Source organism: Phyllobates terribilis, unplaced genomic scaffold (genome assembly GCF_046119375.1).
Source record: "Phyllobates terribilis strain yellow unplaced genomic scaffold, ASM4611937v1 Scaffold_7__3_contigs__length_470593459, whole genome shotgun sequence".
Classification (NCBI taxonomy): domain Eukaryota; kingdom Metazoa; phylum Chordata; class Amphibia; order Anura; family Dendrobatidae; genus Phyllobates; species Phyllobates terribilis.
This window is the reverse complement of record NW_027362767.1, coordinates 234488945-234512553: the sequence shown is the minus strand read 5'-3', so window position 1 is coordinate 234512553 and position 23609 is coordinate 234488945. Positions and strand designations below refer to the sequence as shown.

General features: G+C 40.9%; 1 protein-coding gene across 3 annotated transcripts in view; it reads left to right on the top strand.

Annotated features, from left to right (window-relative positions):
• L1CAM (L1 cell adhesion molecule) overlaps positions 1 to 21405 on the top strand; it is a 242046-nt gene extending 220641 nt beyond the window's left edge. The window contains exons 21-27 of one of the 3 annotated variants that reach the window (XM_073639823.1): positions 1282 to 1404; positions 1753 to 1929; positions 5546 to 5665; positions 6485 to 6640; positions 8050 to 8178; positions 9178 to 9250; positions 20766 to 21405. In XM_073639823.1, coding sequence (XP_073495924.1) covers positions 1282 to 1404; positions 1753 to 1929; positions 5546 to 5665; positions 6485 to 6640; positions 8050 to 8178; positions 9178 to 9250; positions 20766 to 20997 — 1010 coding nt within the window. In that variant the 3' untranslated portion in view covers positions 20998 to 21405. Of the gene's footprint in view, positions 1 to 1281; positions 1405 to 1752; positions 1930 to 5545; positions 5666 to 6484; positions 6641 to 8049; positions 8179 to 9177; positions 9251 to 14079; positions 14111 to 20765 lie in introns of those variants that run through there. The other 2 variants (XM_073639825.1, XM_073639824.1) reach the window with 2 other exon arrangements.
• Positions 21406 to 23609: the final 2204 nt, after the last annotated feature.

The following is a 23609-nucleotide window of genomic DNA, read 5'->3' as shown; positions in this document are numbered from 1 at the left end:
ATATTAACAATTGCAGCACGATAAGGAGCTAATATGCCTGGTATAGGTCCTGATGGCTGCAGTCCTACAGATGGCACTACAGTATGGCCACTGCTATGGCCTCTGGTGTTTATATGGGCACTATCGAATGTGTGATTTGTGGGCATCACATTATTGTGTGCATCTGGCTATGACTGCCATTTTTCTATGGGCATGATAGTATGGACATTTCTGTATATATTAGTAACATAATAACATAGTTTTTAAGGTTGAAGGAAGACTGAGTCCATCTAGTTCAACCCATAGCCTAACATATGGCCAAATATATGTTGTTTATCCATACTGCTTGTGTATTATGTACCCATCATTATTGTGCCAGAGCCTGTTCTCTGGTGAGGGGGATCTATACATGGTGGTACTCCAATATATTTGGCCACTGGTCTATCTTTAAGCTCAGGAGGGGCTGGGGCACATTATGAAACATAGGTTGTATTTTTATCATCGTCCTTTTATTATCACTTTTAGGTTAGGGTCACATAACCGTGTATTCTCTCATCTGAGAAAAATTGGGCCGATTATGCTAATCATACTCTGATCTGAGTTTGATTTGAGTTTGATCCGAGTTTGATCCAAGTTTGATCTGAGTTTGATCAGTGTTTGATTAGTGTTTAATCCAGGTTTGATCCGAGTTTGATCAGTGTTTGATTAGTGTTTAATCCAAGTTTGATCCGAGTTTGATCAGTGTTTGACATGAGTTTCACCCGAGTTTGACCCGAGTTTGACCCGAGTTTGACCCAAGTTTGATCCGAGTTTGACCCGAGTTTGACCTGAGTTTGACCTGAGTTTGACCTGAGTTTGACCTGAGTTGGACCTGAGTTGGACCTGAGTTGGATCTGAGTTGGATCTGAGTTGGATCTGAGTTGGATCTGAGTTGGATCTGAGTTTAATATGGGTGTTATGCGTGTTTGATCAGTGTTTGATCAGTGTTTGATCCGAGTTTGATCCAAGTTTAATGAGAGTTTGATCCTAGTTTCAGTCCGTGAAAATCGAACTGCACCCAGATGTCATCCGAGTGTTGTCCGATTTCTTTCCACGGACTCATTGACTTGCATGGCCGAGTACGATCTGTTTAACAGATGCAAATCATGCATGCTGCAATTTCAGGCATCTGCATGGCCCGATAGAATAACATTGGCCCCAGTGCGATCTGCTGTTTTGTTGGGTCGCACTCGGACCGAAAATACGTCCGTTTTCACCCATCGTTACTAATCTGAATCATCAATATTTCGTGTTTTCTTGCAGTTCCATCACCGCCCACCGGTCTGCGCGTTGAACGTCTTTCTGACAGCTCTTTGGCATTATTTTGGGGTCCACCTGAACATCCAAATGGGATCATAACAGGATATAAAATTTCTCATCATCTCGGTAAGTTTTTCCCATTTTGATACTGTGTTTCATGATGACATTAATACTTCACACTACTTATTGAGGATTTCCATAACAGTAGATATTAAAATAAATGGACTTTGGCCCCTCGGAGGCGACTCTACTGAATGTCACAGTTTCAGGGATCTGATGCGTTTCTTGCTATCGAAAAGTGAATGCAATTTTTTTGGGCTTCCGCTTAGTTCTAGGGGTTTCATCCCATTAATTATGTTCTGTTTCTGTCATGTCGTGTCCCAACAAAACATCATCTCTATCTTCTAAAGTAGTGATGTTGTCAACATGTTGAATTGGGATTTTGTTCCTGATACTTCTTCCATCTCCGCACAGTGAGTAAGGATCACGCCGACTCATTCTTGCTGCAAACGATCAATGACCCTGCTCAGCAGAATTGGACTTTCCACAACATGAGCACCAAAGATACCTACAAGTTCTACGTTTACGTCAAAAACTCTGCACGAGAAAGTCTACCTGCCGAGATAGAAGGCAGCACCATGAAGGAGCTAGGTGAGAAAGATGGAGGGGGGGTAGAGTTTCATTTGATTCAACAGTAATTGCTGTAGAGTTGTTCTTTCTGAAGCAATCTGTGTATTCTATAGTTGTTTATAGACTGACTGACGAGAGACCTCAGAGACGCTTGCCTTCCTTCACCCATTCCATCTTCTTTCTTCTCATCCCTTCTCGTCTCTTCTTCTCTGTTCTCCTTTATTCTCCTCTCTTGTCACCTCTACTACTTTTTCTCTTCGCCTTTCCTCTGTCTTCTCTCCTTAATACTCCTCTCTTTTCCTCTCTACTCATCTCCTCTAATCATCCCTCTTCTGTTTTTCTTTCTTCTGACCACCTACTGTTTATATTATATTTTCTTCTTTCCTTTCATTTCATTTGATTCTCTATTGTCTTTATTTCTTTTCCTATCCTTTTCTCTTTTTCCCCTTTCTTTTTCTCTCCTCTTTCCTTCTCTTTTCTTTATTCCTCACATCTCTCCTCTCTTCTGACCAACTTTCTTCTCCTCTCACTTATTTGTGCTTCTATTGTCATCTATTATCTCTTCTCTTCTCCTCTCCCTCTCTCTTCATCTCCCTTCCTCCCCCTCTCTTTCCTCCCTCTCTCTCTCCTTCCTTCCTTCTCTCTCTATCCTCTCATTCTCTCTCTCTCCCCCTCTTTCTCTCGCTCCCTCCCTCACTCCTCCCTCTGTCTTCTCTCTCTTCCTCCCTCCTTTCCTCTCTTTTCCTTACCTTTCTCCATCCCTTCCTCCCTCCCTCTCTCTATCTCTCCTATCTCTTCCTCGCTTTTTCTCTCTACTCTCTCCCTCTCTCCTGCCCCCTCTCCTTTCCTTCCCTTTCTACCTCCCTCTCTCTCTAGGTATTCTCTCTCACTCCCTCTCTTTCTCTCTCTTCTCCTCTCCCCTCCTCATTTCTTTACTCCTGACATCTCTCCTGTCTTCTGACCAACTCTCTTCTCTTTTTTTATCGCTTCCCCTCTCCCTTATTTGCTTTTCTATTGTCATCTGTCATCTCTTCCCTTCTTTTTTCTCCAGATTATGTCTCTACTCCTCTCTACTTCTCTCTCTCTCTCTCTATCTATCTATCTATCTATCTATCTATCTATATATATATATATATATATATATATATACCGTACAGACCAAAAGTTTGGACACACCTCATTTTAAGATTTTTCTGTATTTTCATGACTATGAAAATTGTACATTCACACTGAAGGCATCAAAACTATGAATTATCACATGTGGAATTATATACTTAACAAAAAAGTGTGAAACAACTGAAAATATGTCTTATATTCTAGGTTCTTCAAAGTAGCCACCTTTTGCTTTGATGACTGCTTTGCACACTATTGGCATTCTCTTGATGAGCTTCAAGAGGTAGTCACCGGAAATGGTCTTCACTTCACAGGTGTGCCCTGTCAGGTTTAATAAGTGGGATTTCTTGCCTTATAAATGGGGTTGGGACCATCAGTTGTGTTGTGCAGAAGTCTGGTGGATACACAGCTGATAGTCCTACTGAATAGACTGTTAGAATTTGTATTATGGCAAGAAAAAAGCAGCAAAATAAAGAAAAACGAGTGGCCATCATTACTTTAAGAAATGAAGGTCAGTCAGTCCGAAAAATTGGGAAAACTTTGAAAGTGTCCCCAAGTGCAGTTGCAAAAACCATCAAGCGCTGCAAAGAAACTGGCTCACATGAAGACCGCCCCAGGAAAGGAAGACCAAGAGTCACCTCTGCTTCTGAGGATAAGTTTATCCGAGTCACCAGCCTCAGAAATTGCAGGTTAACAGCAGCTCAGATTAGAGACCAGGTCAATGCCACACAGAGTTCTAGCAGCAGACACATCTCTACAACAACTGTTAAGAGGAGACTTTGTGCAGCAGGCCTTCATGGTAAAATAGCTGCTAGGAAACCACTGATAAGGACAGGCAACAAGCAGAAGAGACTTGTTTGGGCTAAAGAACACAAGGAATGAACATTAGACCAGTGGAAATCTGTGCTTTGGTCTGATGAGTCCAAATTTGAGATCTTTGGTTCCAACCACCGTGTCTTTGTGCGACGCAGAAAAGGTGAATGGATGGACCCTACATGCCTGGTTCCCACCATGAAGCATGGAGGAGGAGGTGTGATGGTGTGGAGGTGCTTTGCTGGTGAGACTGTTGGGGATTTATTCAAAATTGAAGGCATACTGAACCAGCATGGCTACCACAGCATCTTGCAGGGGCATGCTATTCCATCCGGTTTACGTTTAGTTGGACCATCATTTATTTTTCAACAGGACAATGACCCCAAACACACCTCCAGGCTGTGTAAGGGGTATTTGACCAAGAAGGAGAGTGATGGGGTGCTACGCCAGATGACCTGGCCTCCACAGTCACCAGACCTGAACCCAATCGAGATGGTTTGAGGTGAGCTGGACCCCAGAGTGAAGGCAAAAGGGCCAACAAGTGCTAAGCATCTCTGGGAACTCCTTCAAGATTGTTGGAAAACCATTTCCGGTGACTACCTCTTGAAGCTCATCAAGAGAATGCCAAGAGTGTGCAAAGCAGTCATCAAAGCAAAAGGTGGCTACTTTGAAGAACCTAGAATATAAGACATATTTTCAGTTGTTTCACACTTTTTTGTTAAGTATATAATTCCACATGTGTTAATTCATAGTTTTGATGCCTTCAGTGTGAATGTATAATTTTCATAGTCATGAAAATACAGAAAAATCTTTAAATGAGAAGGTGTGTCCAAACTTTTGGTCTGTACTGTGTGTGTATGTATATATATATATATATATATATATATATATATATATATATATATATATATAGTAGAGATCCTTGCTCTCGTTGGCAGCAGTTTAAGTACGTACAGGCATCAAGTTCTTATGTACAAATAGTGAGTGGTTCATTAAAACTTAATAAACCATCCCAGTTCACAAAACAAAACAGCCTTGTATTGTCACAAAGGTAGAAAAACAAATAAAATAGTTCATACATATATCATTGGTTACCCAATATCAGTCCTGCACTCACAACCTCTGGCAGAGACTGAACGACACAAACAGGGTCTGTCCTCCTCCACACACAGACCAGGAATGAAGCAGCTGACCTGCCTTAAATAGCCAGTTTCAAGTTCTGGAACAGGACATAAGGGAACAGCCAGTCCCTCCCAGCTCTATGGCCTTTCCTAAAACCTGGACCCAAAATCCGTGCTCATGTAAAGCACCTCTCAGGACTATACGTGCTGAATCCTACTTCTCCGGGCCCTACATCACCGCGGCTTGGAACCTTGGTTCCACATACATCCCAATCACGACTATATATAGAATATATATATATATATATATATATATATATATATATATATATATACACATAATTTTCTCTTTCCATCTTCTCCTGTATTTTCTCATCTTTTCTCTTCTTTTCTGATCTGATATTTTTCCATCCCCTTTTTTCCTTTTCATTACATTCTGGAATCCTTATGTTTTTACTGGATACTGTGGTTTGTCACGATACTTATGGTTTTGCTGAATACATTTTCTACCAACTCCCATTACAACGACATAGATATCACCTCCAGATATCGCTCTGAACTTATTATTGTTTATTCTGATTTGTCTTTAGAATTTCCACCAGTTCTGAATATTTCAGTTTCAAGAACGTCCAAATGTATCACCATAAAATGGAGACCACTGGATGGACAGAGAAATATTGAACTGAAAGTACAGATGAAGAACAAGAGCAGTAAGTGATAAGAGGAGACAAGTAACTTGACTATGGGTTTTATCTGCAAGGTGCTAGCGGCTTATGCGGCAATGGGCTGGAAAATGGAAAATAGCTTTAGCCAATCTTAAGAGTCATAAAAAACAGCCTATTATTCAAAAGAACCTAATGAAGTTAAAATGTAACTATACTTTCAAGAAACTTTTCAGAATGAGCTATCCTTATCCTTATTATATGACTTGTATCCTGCATTTCCCCAATTTTCTCTTCTGCAGGCTCTATTTCTAATTTGCAACTCTCTCTGAGCTGGTGGGAGGAAATTATCTGCTATGATCTCTCCCCGACAAAGTAAAAAGAAAGAAAGATTCATGCTTTTCATTCTTTAGGTAGCACAAAATAAAAAAAAAACGATAACAGCAGCATCATCAAGAAAATTAGACAGCAGTACTGAGCAGTGTAGATGTGAATCCAGCTCTGGGGTGAGCTAAACAAATTAGAAATCTCAACATGATCTTTCTGTGTCTCCTTCTGCCTTTTTCCTCACTCTGCTCCTCACTTCTCCTCTATTCATAGGGTGTTACTGGAGGTGTAACCTGACTCCTCACTGTGCTAGAAGCCTGTATTGTCTTGGCCAAGACAGAGTTAAGCTGTCATTTTTCAGAGTGGATGAAAAGTTTAGGATCAGGGGGAAGAAATAAAAGTGTCTCATAAGGGGAGAAGGAAGTAGAATTTTCTGCTAAAATATATTGCGAAAACATTTGATTAGGCAAAGTTTGTGGAAAGCAGAGCTCCCAATAAAAAGTTGGTCCTATAATTAACAATTCGCACTCCCATTTCCAGGTAGTTCATGGCAGCAATACGATGTGAACGCTTCTGAAGCAGAATTCAAAATTGTTGAACTGCAACCCGGAGAAAATTATTTTGTTCGTCTGTTGGCATTAAATCACTCTCATTATGAGGAAATCTGGGGAGTGGAAACTCACACATTGCCATCAGGTAGGAGCAAATGCAAACTATGTACTAATTCAATTACCTACTACCATGATAGTCCGCCATGAAAATGTTCAATAGCAGCAAGAGGGAGAGAAGTTGCAGGAAATCTGTCAGAGTTTATAACCCCTTTAAACCCACTGACTATTGATATGGTAAACAGGTCAGACATAAGATACATTAATATGGCAGCACGGAGATAGCGTGGAGATAGCGGGTGAAGACAATGTGCGTATAAGCAGAAGCAGAATAACTGTCATGCTCGCAGCTGACGCATGTGGTTCGTGGACCCACTGTGCCACGGGGCCGGGTTTGTCTAGGAGGGGCGTAGCTAAGCGGCTGTCTGGGGTTCACTGGAGCCCCTAATGGTGGAGTTAGACTTGAGCTGCAGGCATCCACTAGGTACCACTCCTAGGCAGTCCCTGGAACTGCAACTGCTGCCCCCAAGAGTCAGGTTTACTGGATGGAGACGCAGGAGCGGAGTCACTGGCAGGCAGGATTCGGAGTCTGTTAGATAGTCCGGACAACGTGGAATTCAGGGATAGGTTCTTGTTCAGACATATGGTTCTTGGAAACAGGTTCAGGTACCGCCGGAGCTGCTACAGGGTCATGTAGACACTACACAAGACTACAGGGACAATATGGGATAAGGAAATACTAAATAGACTAAGGGACGGGGAACCTGGCAATATACAGTTGCACCAACGCAACCACTAGGAAACTATAGGGGTTACTCAGGCACCTCCTTATTGGGGAGGGTGTCTTTTATACAAGATGCCTCCCGGATACTGTCTGTGGGCATCTTTGAAGGTGCGCGAGCAGACCCTTTAAGAGCAGGGGAGCGTGGAAGTCTGTGCACTGTGCACAGTCGAAGAGGAACGGAACCGTGAGGACGCTACCACAGCCAGGGCAGTGAGTAAGTCGGCGTCCCTGCATGGAGGGAGGAGGGGAACAATGCGTGGGCACCGACAATGAGTGTTACAATAGCAGAAGGATATAGATAGATAGATAGATAGATAGATAGATAGATAGATAGATAGATAGATAGATATTATCTCTCCTTGACAAAGTACAAAGAAAGAGGGATTCTTGCTTTTCATTACTTAGGTAGCACAAAATTAAAAAAAACTATAACAGCAGCATCATCAAGAAAAGTAGACAGCAGTACTGAGCAGTGTAGATGTGAATCCAGCTCTGGGGTGAGCTAAACGATATTTTAGAAATCTCAACGCGATCTTTCTGTGTCTGCTTCCTCCTGTTTTCTCACTCTGCTCCTCACTTCTCCTCCTCTATTCATAGAGTGTTATTGGAGGTGTAACCTGACTCCTCACTGTGCTAGAAGATAAACAGATAGACAAATAGATAGACAGATGAGTAAATTATTACCCAGGTTTCTTCTCCCCTTTTCTTTCCAGCTCTTCCTGATGAGAAGGGGTTTGCGAGTCAGGGCTGGTTTATTGGGCTGATAAGCGCCATTGTTCTGCTGCTTCTCATCCTGCTCATCCTGTGCTTCATCAAACGTAGCAAAGGTGGAAAATATTCAGGTAAGTTATCGGCCTTCCAGAGCTAAGAAAATGATTTATAGAACTGAATATAACAAATTATCTCCCCCCCTCCTCAAGGGGAATGATACGGAGAATAGGAAGAGCTATTCCACTGAAATCAAATTCCCTGCAGCTTCTCCTCCGCTGCTCCGTGCTTTGATTCTATCAATGGATAGGGCCTGTAGGTTTGTAGCTGGTCTTTCCTTCACCTGGAGCAGTTTCCTTACCTTTGGGTATATTTATATATACTAAGATGCAAATGCTTGTTAGCACCCTCTGGCGACCCACAGCCGAGGAAGAAGTCTCCTATTACCAGGGTTCTCGAGTTTGTCTTAATTAGTTCAATGCTTTGACTTTGTCAATGGAAATATTCTGCATAATTTAAATTACGTTTCTCCTCTCCTGGGGGAGCTTCACTTTCTTAGGTGCTTTATCTAAATACACTGGCTAAGGCACCCTATCTTGTTGTCCCTTTCTGTCACCCATCACAGATGGCAGAAAGTACCACCCTTTTCCTTTACGGTGCAGTCACACATCCGTGTAAAATGTCCGGGTGCTCTCCATCACAGATCCATTCACACATTCGTTAAAAATGATGGATCCGAGAATGAGATCCATGAAACTCAGAGCATGCCCTATACCGATCCGAAACAAATAATAGGACATAGTCTGTGTGATGACCGATAAAGAAATCCGAATGTCTTTCTTGATGCCCCAGCGGTAGAAATGGTATAATGTGGCAGGTTCCAGATTTTAGAAAAGTTTATGCAAGAGGAGAAACTTTGATGGAGCTTCCATGAAGCTTCCAAGTCCTATAACTACTTTCAGGAGGAAGAAACAGGATAACGTGTATTTTGGAAAGTTTCTCACCAGGATTAAAGCTACAGGTGAAAAAAAGTTGACAACCATAGAAGTTCCAGAACCTATCTTCTCTTTCACATGTTCCATATTCTAACTTTTTATGGCACCTTCCATGTTTTGACATTTTGTTTTATACAGTGAAGGATAAAGAAGACACCCAAGTGGACTCTGAAGCTCGTCCGATGAAAGATGAAACATTTGGAGAGTACAGGTACAAAAAAAAGACTAGTGATTATAGTGCAAGCGAGTTAATCTACGGATGACTCTGACCTATAGTCTACTTCTGACATGGACATTTCAGTAGATGCCTTCTACTAAATTTAAAGGGTCCACATGCTCTATACTATAGTATGTTAAATCTCTGGAGGATTGTATGAGTTTTACTGATATTTTAGGGTTCTGCACTATATAGAGCTCTGTGGCCCTTAATTTTGGCTCTGGGCTCATGGACCTTCATTGATATCATCTTTCTAGGTTGAATTCTTTATTTATTTATATGATAGACTTACATAACATTTTTTTTTCTTTGGATACATAGATGATTTTCTTTTAGAAGGATCATGTAATTTTCCTGTATTTTTTGTTTTCTTACAACTTGTGTGTCAATTTATAGCAACTGTCCAGATTACACAATGGAAACACTGTATTTTATAAGCCAGAAAGTACATTTCCATTTTTACACTTTCTCATAAGGCCAAGACTATAAATGTAATAGAAAGCCGGCTGGAATCTTCGTTACATATTTAACAGTTATTTATAAACAGCAATTGAGTTTCGTACAAATGGATACAATATATTTTTATGACGCGCGTCAAAAAGGAAAATGACACCGGGTTTTTCTTTCTGCGTTACACCAGGGAGAACAGACTTTTCTGTCATCTGCTGCAAATTATTATGCAAATATCATTTGTGTTTTCAGATTTGGCAATTTTTATGCCACTAAAAGTGAGGAGGGAAACAGAAGAAGATTAATTCTGAATGGTTTCCAGGCCGTTCTAAAATCAGCAACAATCAATTCACTGTCAAAATGATAAATTAATGCAAATGAGAATATCGCAAGTCCTTCAGTCTTTAAAGGGACCTGTCATGTCCTAAAATGTTATTAACTTACAGATCAATCTGCAGGTTAATAGCGTGCCAAAGCTGCCCGGTCACAGGACTGAAAGCCCGGCTGCAGGGAGGAAATTAACTTTATTCCTCCTGGCAGCCTCCGGCTTTCAGTCACCACTCATTACATAGTGAGAACCGGCTGTAATGATTCCCAGGCACTGACTGACAGCTGGCTCTGCAGTGCATCAGTACGGAGCCAGCTGTCAGTCAGTGCCAAGGGTGCCATTACAGCTGACTGAACCCGCACCATGTAAAGTAGACCAACAACGAGGTATAAAGAACTACAATTTAGACAATTATTAATACATAATTTTTATTGAATACATGAAGAAATAAAAACAGACAACAAGACCAAAATTAAAAATAAATGTAAAACATAATTAAAATAAGACTCAAGAGGGGGAAGGGGGATGCTCACAAAAAAATGTAGTTAGATGGGTCAATCACATAGATTTAATTACTAGGTAAATTATTCATAATCACCGTTTCAACAGACATACTCATCTAGATATGGCGGTATAGTGTCAATATATACCAAGAATGTAAAAAATAAAGTGCCAGTGCAAAAAATATATTGATTATCAATAATTATTATCCAAACTTAGAGAGATTAAATAAAAATAATATAATAATAGCAGAACAATATGTGTTGAATTATTACTATAAATACCGCCATATATAGAGAAGCACATTAAATAGCCCAAAGGAATCCCACACTATTATGAATTAGGCATATGTAGTCACTTAAAAAGTGGAAATGTGATGACAATAATATATATACCATGCATATATCATTAAGCATAAAGTGCTTGTGCAATAAATATAAGGAAAAATCTAATTTAATTCATCACAGAATATCCATTCAGGGAAGATCAGCTGCCATACATTTTCTTAAATTCCTGCCATATGCAGGCTCTCACTAATGGGGAGATCCTGAGCAATTCATCTAATGAATCCAAATATGGGAGACCACATAAATATAAAAAGAGTACTGAGTGAACATACCCTGGCCCCCTCACACCACTCCAACGCCGTTTCGCTCCTCGCTTCTTCAGGGAGTCAACCCGCACCATGACTGAAAGCCGGAGGCTGCCGAGAGGAACACTAAATTAGGCTTTCATACACACATTAGGCATTCATGTTGCAACCAGCTATGTACATTAGAAGTTATACTAGTTAACATTTTTAATTGAACCCTGTTGCAAATTTTTTTTTTTAATTGAAAATCCATGCATTTAGTTAAAAAAAAAATTCCCCTGAAGATCTATGTATCCTTCAAATGAATTAGGAGCTATCCACAGTGCTGAATGTTCACTTAGGCAGAATTCACATAGTGATTCATAGACCGGCCGCGGGTCTCCTGACCTGAACTCAACAGCCTTATAGACATATATGAGGATATCTATTTTTTTTTACTAAACACATGTATTTTCATCAAAAAAGTTAAATTTTAACTTTTTTGACTTGTACAGCCTCTGTATATCACTGTACATAGCTGGATGCAAAACGAGTTAACAGTGCATCGATCGGTGAGCTCATTTTGATGACAGGGTGTGTAGCACTTATATCTGTTATGCTGAATTTTCTTCTAAACTGATTTCTGACCACATAAAAGTTCCAAAGTTGTAGTCAGCTATGTACTGGGAAACATAGAGGCTGTAGAAGCCAAACAGTCACACATTTTTTACTAAATCTTATTTGCAAAAAAAAAAAGTTTGTTCTTTTTATCAAAAAAAGATATGCATTTAAGTGAAAAATGGTGTCCATAGCATTTAACTTTATAATCGTCTCTTGCTCATGGACTGTGGCTGGTATTGCTGTCTCACTTGAATGGCTCTGAGCTGCAATACCAAATACAACCCATGGATAAGAGAGGCGCTGTTTATTAAAAAAAAAAAGTAGGCTCTTCTTACTATTCTTTTTAAACCCCAACAGAACAAGGTCAATAATCCTTCTTAAAGTAATGTTGGGGTACATTTATTGTCATAGTATATCATATTGAAACCCATAGTGATATTTGCCAGCCCAGAACAATCCTGCACAATCACTAGGGCTCTGAGCTTAGAAAAACCGGTGCAGTAGATAAGAGCACAGGCTACATTGAGGTATCGAATCCATATACAGATTTAGGTGAGTCAACTTTAATTATCAAGCAGAGTTGAGTTTATTGATTGGTAACCTCTCCTCGTCTGATGTATGGTCTCCTGTCGCATACTCACTTATCATGTCGTACACAATGGTTTGATGACAAATTCAGCTCTGCTTCATCTTTATATATTCATCTCAACACCTGCTTATATTCTCCTGTACATCACCTATGGTATAAATACTAGACAATCCAAAACAGATTAACACTAATTCCCCCCCTACGGAGCGACCATAGCAATGCCTGATGCCCTAGTCCAGTTCCACCAAGTGTCTTTTCTGTAATCGCTGGATACATCCACGATATCAACACATATTCAGTACCAATGGATAAGCTATAAATGAAAAATGAATGCCCCTCCCCAAAACACTCAATGTGCCATTTTTTCTAATGGAAGACAATCCCTTTAAAAGGTTTTTTTTAATGAATAAAGTTTTTCTTTTTTAAAGGGCTTGGACCTGTTTAAAACAATTAAAGTAAAATATCACCGATCCCAGCAGTGCCAGTTCTGATCCTTACTTGGTCACTGCTGTTTCTACTTTCTGTTCCCATCTGTACACAACATAAAGGCCAGTTCAGCCAATTACTGGCCGCATTAGAGATAGACTTAAGGCAGTCATTGGTTGAGCATCTGGCCAATTCTGGAGTGTCAAGATGAGACCGGGAAGTAAAGACCAACAGGGACTTGATAAGTATCGTAAAGCAAAGCTACAGGGTATTGATGAGGATGAATATTATATTTTTTATTCTTTTAATCAATCTGAAACCTTTAAATATTAATTTTAATTCCCTGGGCAATCTCTTTAAGGAAGACCTGTCACCTATCATTTATATGTAATTTTTTTGCCTGGTATAAATGTCGCTGTTCTGCTGAATCCGGCGATGTTTTTCTTTTCTTCCTGGGCCTCTCCGTTCCTGAGATATGGCCCCTTCTTCCCTGTTGTATGTAAATCTAGCAAACTGGGTGTGGTTACCAACTTTTTTCTGGGCGTGTTCATGAGCACCACACCCAAGAGAGTAAAAAGACTACATGGATGAGAGGGCCATATCTCGAGAAAGGAGAGGCGCAGGAACAAAAGAAAAACATCTCCGGATTCAGGAGAACAGCGGCGTTTACACCAGGAAAAGCACATATTTATGGAAAGTAACAGGTCTTCTTTAAATGGAATATTTCATCAGGTTTTTGCTACCGCATCTGAGAGCAGCATGATGTAGGGGCAGAGACCCTGATTCCAGCGATGTGTCACTTACTGGTCTGTATGCTGCAGTTTTGATAAAATCACAGTTTTATCTGCTGCAGATCTACCAGTTCTCTGAATGCTGAGCTCTGTATAACCCCGCCCACACCACCTATTGGCTGGTTACTGAATAAACAGAGAGCTGCCAATCAGTGGTGTGGGCGGGGTTATACAGAGCTCAGCATTCAGAGAACTGGTAGATCTGCAGCAGATAAAACTGTGATTTTAATCAGAACTAGAGCAAGTAGCCCAGTAAGTGACACATGATTGGAATCAGGGTCTCTGTCTGTACATTATGCTGCTCTCATTAGGTGGCAGATTTCACCTTTATTCCTACTGTTGTCAAAGGGGGTGGCAATTTGAAGACCAGAGTAATATTTCAATGTTATATGGTTTGGAAACACTTGAGAGACAGATTCCAATACATGATCCAATGTTTAGAAGTGACTGCCGGGCTTCTGCCCACATGCACTGTTTGCACATGTGTGATTGGCATGCCTGACCTTATGCATTCGTTCTCCACTCTCTTGTCCATGCTGCCATCAGATCTCTGGAGAGGTAAGCTGCTCTCACACGGTAAAGTTCCTGGTTACAGATGGGGGATGCGCTTTTTGCACATTGGGTGTTCAAGTTTATTTCCACCCTTTTGTGCCACCTTCTTTCAAATCAATTTGTCCTTGACTACATCGTACGTTTATACAATTATGTGTCCAGCCTTTGCTAAATTCGATTTTCAGAAGGGTCTACCAGCAGCTGGCCGGCTAGTAACTGTCTGGTGGGACTACGATGGCTGGATGTAAGATAGTCAATCATTCTTAAAGCTATCCGGCCAACTAAATTAAAGGCAATCTTTGTCTAAAGCGGCAGGAGACAACCCATGTAGCATTCACATATATTGGTCATCCTTTTATATTGGTCAGCCTGGAGTTCCTTGAGTAAAGTTGTCCATACTTTTTCTTTTCGAGGCTCTCGACAGATCATCGATAGATGTATGGCCATCACCAACATTGCCACCCAAGTTTTATCCTTCAGAACTGATAGAAAATAGCTCATTTGAGGCCCCAAACCAGCTTTCTGTTGCTTCTTTGGATAGTGGAGATGTGATTGCTTACATATTCCAGTAGACCTAAGAAGTTGGTCAGATTCTGGGTCACCGTTGATAGCTGGTGGACCGCCATATGTCTGGTCCAGAAAGCCACATTAAGACACGGTTTAGTGATATCTCATGGGTTCACAACCATATTGGTATCCAATATTGTATACAAATGTCTAGTATACCATCCACACGGCCACTGGCCATACTCTAGTTTTGGGTTTATCTAATTTCATACATGGGCTTATTGAGCATTTTTATCCCCATATTCTTGAGGAATCCATGAGAAAAAAAAAATGGCGTCACCGGCATGCTCACTATATTATAGATCAGTCAGCCCCGTATTTGCTAGGAAAGTCGTGAATTTTCAAAATCTATCCCGGCGCACTCAAAAGTAGTCACGCTTACCCAGTTTGGGTCCTTCTCTGGAATTTAAAGGGTTTTTCTGTTTTTTTTTTTTTTTAAACTGTGCTTTACTCACCCTTCCCTGGTCCAGCACTTAGTCTCTGTTGATGCTCCCTGTGTCTGTTATTGTCAGTAGTGCTGTTAACGCTGCAGCCAATCAGTGAGCTCATCGGCCCTGCCCATGTTGACGGCACGAGCCGCTCAAAGCTGTTGAATTCACTGATTAGCTGCAGTGCTGTCAAGGTGGCATCAGCACTGCTAACAATAACAGACACCGGAAGCGGCGGCGGAGACTCTGCATTGGACCCGGGGAGGGTGTGTAAAGAACATGTTTTATTTAAACAAAATGCACCAAAATCTGAAAACAAAACCTCTTTAAACATCCTTAGTTTACTTTTTTGCAAGTATGCAGGGCTATTTATGAGGATAGTGTCTCTAGGTTTGATTATGGTGCCTCAGAAAACCACAATATGGCGGTCCACCTAGTGCGAATGTGGCTGTCATCTGAATTCACAGGGAATCCACATGCCGAATAGGGTCCATAGTGAATGGCAATGGAAAGAAAGTCATGTAGACCCCCATAAAATCTCCATCCATAGAACTCATTATTTTTATCTAACGAAGTCTGGCCAAGTTACAGGGGAAATTATATGTGAATGCTATAAATATCTGATGCATAAAAACTAGCGTGGTCAAAGAGTTGGGCAGAAGTCCATAGAAGTCAATCAGCCTGGCAATATCTGGTGACTATGGACCCCCCATGTGCCCTCACTAGTTTTCTACCCGAGATCGTCACTTACGATCCTCTGATGGATCCTAAGCAATGACAAGATGCTGCTAGTCTGGCAGTGTCACCTGCACATCCCTAGCACGATGGGAACTTGCCATATACTTCAGTATGGAGAGCAGCGTGCCATATGTAGACATGGCTTATCTCTGTGTATCACTTCATTGCAGGGGATATCAATGTGTACCGCAGAGCTGAAATCACCCAAAATGCATCTAACTCAATTTTTCTTGATACATTAAAAGTCGCCATTTGCAAAGATGGATCTATAGCGTACATGTGCATGTTATAGCCGTGTGTGATGTGGCTCATAGTAATGTCCTGTCTAGATCTAGCTACATATTATGTGCATGTCTATGAAAATTTCCACTTTGTATTTGTTGTGAGTTGCATAAAACTAGGGCTTCGTGACAGCATGGCGTCACCCACCAAATCATGGGGTTACAAAGTCTGTCTTACAACCCTATTAATTCCCTAGGGAATAATAAGTAGTTTTTTTTTTTTAGAAACTCTTTCCCTTAGGGAAACATGATATTCCCATGATTTTGGCCCAGCTCATCAGACACGGCATGGTGTCACTATGGAGCTCTCGTCTTGGAACCACCATTGAAAATCCTACACTTATATGCACTTACTGTATATTAATGTCAGAGAGTTGCTCTGATGGGGCAAGGCAAACATTCCCAGCAGTATTGTCACGCAAAGTGTGGGAAAGACTAAGTGCAAAACAAAGGGAAGAGGGGGAGGAAGCCCAAACACTAATGAAAGAGGGAGCGGAGACCCCTAGGCAGATCTAATATCACCCTGCCTACCCTATCGTTCCTATATAGGTTCCACACATATCACCGAGCAGGAACCTAAGCCCTGAATGTCCATTGAGCTTGGCCCTAGATATGGAAGGGACACGGTGAGCACTAGTCAGGCCGCACTGTAACTAAAGACAACAAGGTAGACAAACAAAGGGAATACACTTAGCTTGACTATACACCAGAGAGATAACGCCAATTGTCTTCCAAGGGCACCAGAGAAGAAACTAGTCAACTGCTAGTTCTCCAAGCCTACACAGAGGTACATAGAAATATCACCAGTGGCTCTCTGGAGAAAATGAGACTACTTAACTACCCAGCAAGAGTGTGTCAATCAGCAGCAGAAGTTGGAGGTCGCTGCTGGGTCCTAAAGGAAGAAGGATAAAACTATACTACAGAGTTAAGGGAATCAAGGAGGCGTCTGCAATGCCAAGCGCAGTGACCTTCTACAGCCGGCTCCAGAGCGACTGTCTGTCACACCCGTGACAAGTATTGGACCACTTCTGCTTATAGAGATAGCGTCCCCTATAATAAGCATATATTACGGAATCGATAAAGGGTTTATCTCGTAAAGTCAAATGAAGCCGGGCTGGAAATAATTCACCCATAGCCAACCATACATTTTTTAGGTCATTTTACAAGTTCTCTGCTGTGTCTTATATCGGGGACACCATAAGAAGGAATCCCCTTTATGGCAGCCATATGGTCTACTAGGGCAGATAGAGCGCAGGTGTCTTATAGGAGGCTACAGTAATGTACAACAGGCTAATCGCCAGGGGTCCTGCATCCCTAGGATCTGCTGTAATTACTGGGATTGCTACTTTTTGCAGTAGCTCTCCATTCTGGTTATTAAAGGGGTGTCCCAAGTTATGAATTCCATACTACTACATAAATAGGCTTTTGTCCAAACCAGTGTTCCTCAACTCCAGTCCTGAAGAGCCACCAACAGATCATGTTTTTAGGATTTCCTTAGTATTGCTCAGGTGATGGAATTATTGCCTGTAAAAAGTGATGCAGTTATCACTTGGGCCATACTAAGGAAAACCTGAAAACATGACCTCTTGGTGGCTCTTCAGGACTGGAGTTGGGGAACACTGGTCTAAACTATGGAGCTGGATAATGCAGTCTATTTTAGTAATACTGTATATTTGCACGCATGAGCTTGGTCACAATCTATTTGTAAATTGCAAGTCATTGTTACTTACTGCAGCAGAGACCGGCCACCGTAAGTCAGCCACCAAGCCCAGTGGTCTCCTTGCTCCGTACAAGATTCCCAACTTCCTAAAAAGACAGATTTCTTTTTTTGTGTAAGATCATAAACAGTATCACATATAGAATACCCACTGGTAACCAGCTCATTTCTATACTCACCCACAGCGGTTGGACCATGCATGCTCACATCCAATATGTTTTTGGAAAAGTCTGATGTCTGTGATTGAGATTGTCTTGTGACTGTCATTCTGTCATTTGTCTCCTCTTAACAGCAGTACCTTCTTTAGAAATAGGTAAAACACATGCATCGGTAAAACACTATACTGCACCTTTTGCATGTGCCCAAATGCCAGGTCCTGCTTCTCCCACTCCTACTTGGTCATTTGGATGGAGATCTATCGAGACGCTAAGCAAATGATGGGATTTTGTACGTAGGATTTTAGCAATCTGCCCAAATTGACTGAAATAGAGTCAAGGGAAACCAGGGAGAGTTCCAACAATCATGCATCCATGTCTTCACTTGGTTGACCTTTCATCTCCAGGTGTATGTTATCCCAATGCTATTCTATGTGAAGCTAAAATTGAGGGTTACTTAGGACATATATCGATGTCCAATGACAGAGGCATTCCTGTAGAAGCATTGCCTAGAGGGCTGTGCAGATACATGATAGGGAAGATTTCTCAGAACTTACGACTCCTTAATACTGAATGGTAGGGTTGGTGGTCAACAGCTTTGCCCATGGTCTAAAAGATAAGTTAGAAAGCTAGAAGAGTCACTCACTGTCTCTGTATAGACCTAAAAATAGAGAATAATGTCCCCTTGCACATTATAATTTGGATCGTATATGGTCTGAGATACACCAACAACCCTCCATAAAAGCAAAACTCCAACCTATCCCTAAAAAGTGACTGTACATTTTGCATGTATAATCACTTTCCCTGCTCATCTCTGTTCCTTTCCTCAAATTCCGACATTCTGGCTCTTTTCAATCCTACATGGCATGGGGAAAGCAGTGGTGAGTCTACTGTACAACATGCCTTCCCTGTGTTTCGTGTGCCGAGAGATGGACACAGCCGCAATCTCATCATTGTGTGTCCATCGCTCAGAAAACGAAGAGCAGTGTTTCTCCCCATGCCAGTCCACCGGCTACGTTGGATTGAAGAGGACTATAAGCAGAGGCGGAGGTAGCAGGAGAGGAACGGAGGTCAGCAGGAAGATTGACTGCACATGAAAAATGTATAGTCACTCTTTTAGGGATAAGGTGGAGGGTTATTTTAAGTGAACTACTCTATTTCATGAATTTTTAATGCTTCATAGAATAATATTGGATACTTTTTCACCATTTGTTATTTGATATGTCTCCATGCATGGTTCAATATTATAGAGTATTGCTTACATTCTCCATTATGTCCCTGCATACATTTATAAGATATTGGCTTCATTATGACCCATGCAATGCTTACGTCCCTCTGCATCTTGTACATAGTAGATTTCTCCTTTTGTGTTTTTTTTTTGTTGACCATCGACCAGTTGATTGTTGTCCAGAATTTTGCCAAGTCCACCCCTTCCATAAGTCATATTGAATTTTGATGTTTGATTATGAAATACATCATGAAGTTTGTGGTAGCCAATAATTTGCAAGCAATTCCCCTTACCTTCCATATTGGCTGTTAAAAGTAGATAATCTGATGATCATCACTTTGGCATGGTGCCTCTCTCCTGATGCTTGGGAAATCGTATGTTTCTTGTGTTGTATAGTGTCCCTTTGTCCCACTTTTCGACAACAGAGGCCGTACACTTTAAATAGCTATCTCAGCCAACAGCTTTCTCTCCCAAAACCCTCATACGCATGAACACTTGGTTAAGAAAAGAAATGGAAGTTCAAAGTGTCTGACCTTTGTGATGTTGGGTTAAAAGTGCCTGACCTTCATAATGTTGGAAGAGAGTTTGTCCAACATTAATCTGATATCCCTAATGACTTAGATGTAACCAATGCAACCGCTATGGGACCCCTGGATAGAGAAAACCCAACTGTAACCCCTAGGTGGTAAGACCTGGTTAAGAAGTCCCCTTTCTATAATACATATAGCTTTAAGGTGTGGGCAATGAATCTCACAATCATGGAAAGGAGATTGGCTGATCGCAGACAGGTACCATGTCCTCCTACCCTAAGTAGATAGGGATGTTGTGGTGTTATCCAGTCTTAAAGGAAAAACATGGCTATTTCTTTCATAATCATAATCAGTGCTACACGTTTATCCAGTTTGTGTATATCTCAACCTTAGTCACATCAACTGATATACCACTCACAATGGGTAGATTCTGTTCTTGAAAGAAAGTTGCCATTTTGTTTTCTAATTTTGGTTGACTGAGTTAACATATGAGCAAAATGTATGCCAATTCCAAACAAGTAGGTCTGGCATTATACTTATCATTGTCAGGTTAGCCTTTCATATCACAGGAACAGTAATGGTTTATGGGGTGAGGGACGTGCCCATCACTGTCCAAAACTTTTTTTTTTTTTTTTTTAATTTTTAGATTTTATTTCTTGTCTGAATTCTGTATTTTCTTTTCTTCTTTTGCAATCCTCCCATGCAACCATATATCAAACTTTCTATCGATCTTCTTTCTGTGCCTTCCTTCAGACGTGTTTTTATACCATCCGAGGCCACATTGCATAGTTACCCAAAAAGAAACACCTATAATTTTATACCGTTCCCAATTGGTAAGACGGGAGGTTCTGAACCAGGTCAACAGTTCATTTCATGCAATTTCATACAGCCACCCACAGAATGAAGGCTGAAAAATAGAAGGGTGTGTGTAGAAAAATTGCAGTTGGCTGTCCCTAAAATTAAAGCTATACGACTTGTAAATCTAAAAGAAATCATGTGATAGTGCTAACCACATTTGCCTTTCATTTTTATTCAGTGATAATGACGAGAAACCATTCAACAGCAGCCAACCTTCCCTTAATGGTGACGTCAAGCCCCTAGGAAGTGATGACAGCTTGGCTGACTATGGCGGAAGTGTGGATGTCCAGTTCAATGAGGATGGCTCCTTCATTGGTCAATACAGTGGCAAAAAAGAAAAGGAGGCTCCTGGGGGTAATGACAGCTCCGGTGCAACCTCTCCGGTTGTTCCTAATATTGCTGTAGAGTAAAAAAGAAAAAAAACAACACATTTTTGATGGAGGATGGTTTTAGGGGAAATAATCAAGAAAGAACACTTAGGGGGGCAATGGGAAGAACTGGATGGATCTGGAGAATTTATTTTCTGCTTGCAAATCTAATAACCATTTTGGTGCTAGAGTAGCGAGTCTTATATTATGTGGTGAGTCTCTCTTGCACCAAATGGGTCGAACTGCTGTACTATTTTTGGACTGCAACTCCATGACTTGTACTAAGCAAATGTATAGGTGCCAACAGATTCTGCAAAGGATGGGTACCAGTGTTCTCATTTTATTTAATAAAAATGAACAAAAAGAGGTGAAAAAAAAAACCAACAACAAAGGATAAAGGAGAAGGACACTCATCGATAAATGTGAAAAAAAAAAAAAAAAAAAGAAAAACCAAAGGAAGAAAAAAGTAAAAAAAAAAAAAGCATTTCTCTTTCACGCCAAGTTTCGCATTCACACGAGAACTGTGTTACTTTTCTATGGTGTCTTTTCTTTGTAATGGTCTCTTTCAGTGTGTTTAAAATTCACAAAGGACCCAGCAGCTCTGTGGGTCTCATTATCTGAGCGCAGCTTGCCAAAAAAAAAAATAGAGATAAAAAAAATACATGAAATCTGAACAATGTATGCATATGTGTGCTTTTCCCAACATGGCAAAATCTTCTGTATGTCTCGTCATCATCATATACCTTCAGCACCCCCATCTGTCAATCAATGAGACAGATTTCGGGGGGCAATCACCTTAGCTCCTTCCCTTGTAATCACAGTGAGTTCCCCTTGAAGAAGAAAGAAGTAATGAAAAAGTATTATTTTTTTATGCTCTTTAGTTCACAGCCTCTCGTCTGGAAGAGAGGGGGCATTCACATGTTAGACATTTACGCGAAACGCGTGTCTGGAATTCTCATGGTCTCTCTTTCGGCGAAAGCTAATGTATCATATCATGATTTTACACTGGATTGTTGGATTGCCATGGTAAGTAGCATTTTTTTTATACAAGATAGGCTTATTCAATGCAGTGTGGCATATAGTAAGACCATGAAGTAGCCAATGGCAATCATGCAGTTGCCCACCATTCATGCAACTTGGGGGTCTATTAACTAATATTTTACTATTGCTATTGGTTACAGTGCATAAGTACTATATGCACCAGGCTATTACATAAGCTTTATTCAGCAACCTCCGTGCACTCAGTTCTGCATGGTGTGCATCTCAGGAGCAATGAAGGCAACAAACCGATTAGACCCCTCTGTTACTGGTTGCAGGGCCTTCTTGAAATGAAAGGGTCTGCCATTGATTACAGGGTTTATTGCATGCTCAGTGCAGAACTGGCCAGCTAATGATAAGCAGTCAGGCTAGCCTTTCGCAAGGTTCTTCGTTTCTTTAGGATGTCAGGACCAAAGGAGAACAAATTTCCTTGTATCCCAGTGTCTTTTCTCAGGGGGCAGGTGCAGCATTATGGCTAAGGTGCTTACTTGGGGGATCCATGCCAACCACCTTATCTCCTTGTGCCTCAGTGTCCGCTCTGTGACTATCATTACCCATCGCCCCCATGTTTCTGCAGGAACATGCAGCAATGTTTCCACCCCAGAGGTGGCTGCCTGGAAACCTCAGCAGAATATTTCCAGACAGAATTACTGTGTATATATAAAGGGTATCATTCGTTTCGGCTGAGTAACCACCACCACCCCTGTCTGTTATCACATCTAAGTGTAGATGTTTAATTTGTTTGGTTTTTATTTTTTTGGAGTATTGATCAGGAGCGAGAGGATATGTGAAGTAGAAGAGTATACTAACCTACAGTGCCAGGAAAAATATGGTCATATGTGTTTCATTATGGGAGAAGCTGCCTCTTGGAATTTTCCGATGTTCACTTCAAACAGTCGTGAGTTCCATGATGGCCCTCAAACAAAATTACATTGGTTTCTAGCTGCTTATGATCTACTCATCACAACTGCCCTGTTAGACACCGTGACTAACATGTTGTTGCCTATAAATTCCAAATATAAGGTAACTTCAGTCCTATAAATTCCAAATATAAGTTAGCGTCATTGAAGGGCTACCCTTTAATTCTTAGAAAATGGATAAACTACTGCTACTCATATTATCTAAGATGTCAACCAGCTCAATAGGTACCATGGTCAAGAATGGTTGGATAGAGAAACGTTTTGATCGAGTACCATTGGATGTTCTTGTAAGTCCAGGTTCTTTGACCATAGTGGACCCCAAAGATTAAGCGGAAGTCAACCCAACTTGGAGCTACCTTTGGAGCCAATCATTTGTCATTAGGTTCTTGTAGATTAGTGCACAAAAATAAAAGGCTACTCTTTAATTCTTAGCAAATGGATAAACTATTGCTGGACAAATTCTCTAAGATATCTAAACTAGCTCAATGGCTTACTAGTGGTCATAAAGCATGGTCATTAAAAGATAGAGAAGAGTTCCATCGGAATCACTGGATGGTCTTGTAGGTCCAGGATCTTTGACCATAATGGTCCCCAGTGATTAAGCAGAAGTCAACCCAATTTGGAGCTGACTTTGAGCCAATCTCTTATTATTAAGGTCTATTTCTTATGGGTTGATTGACAAAAATAAAGGGCCAC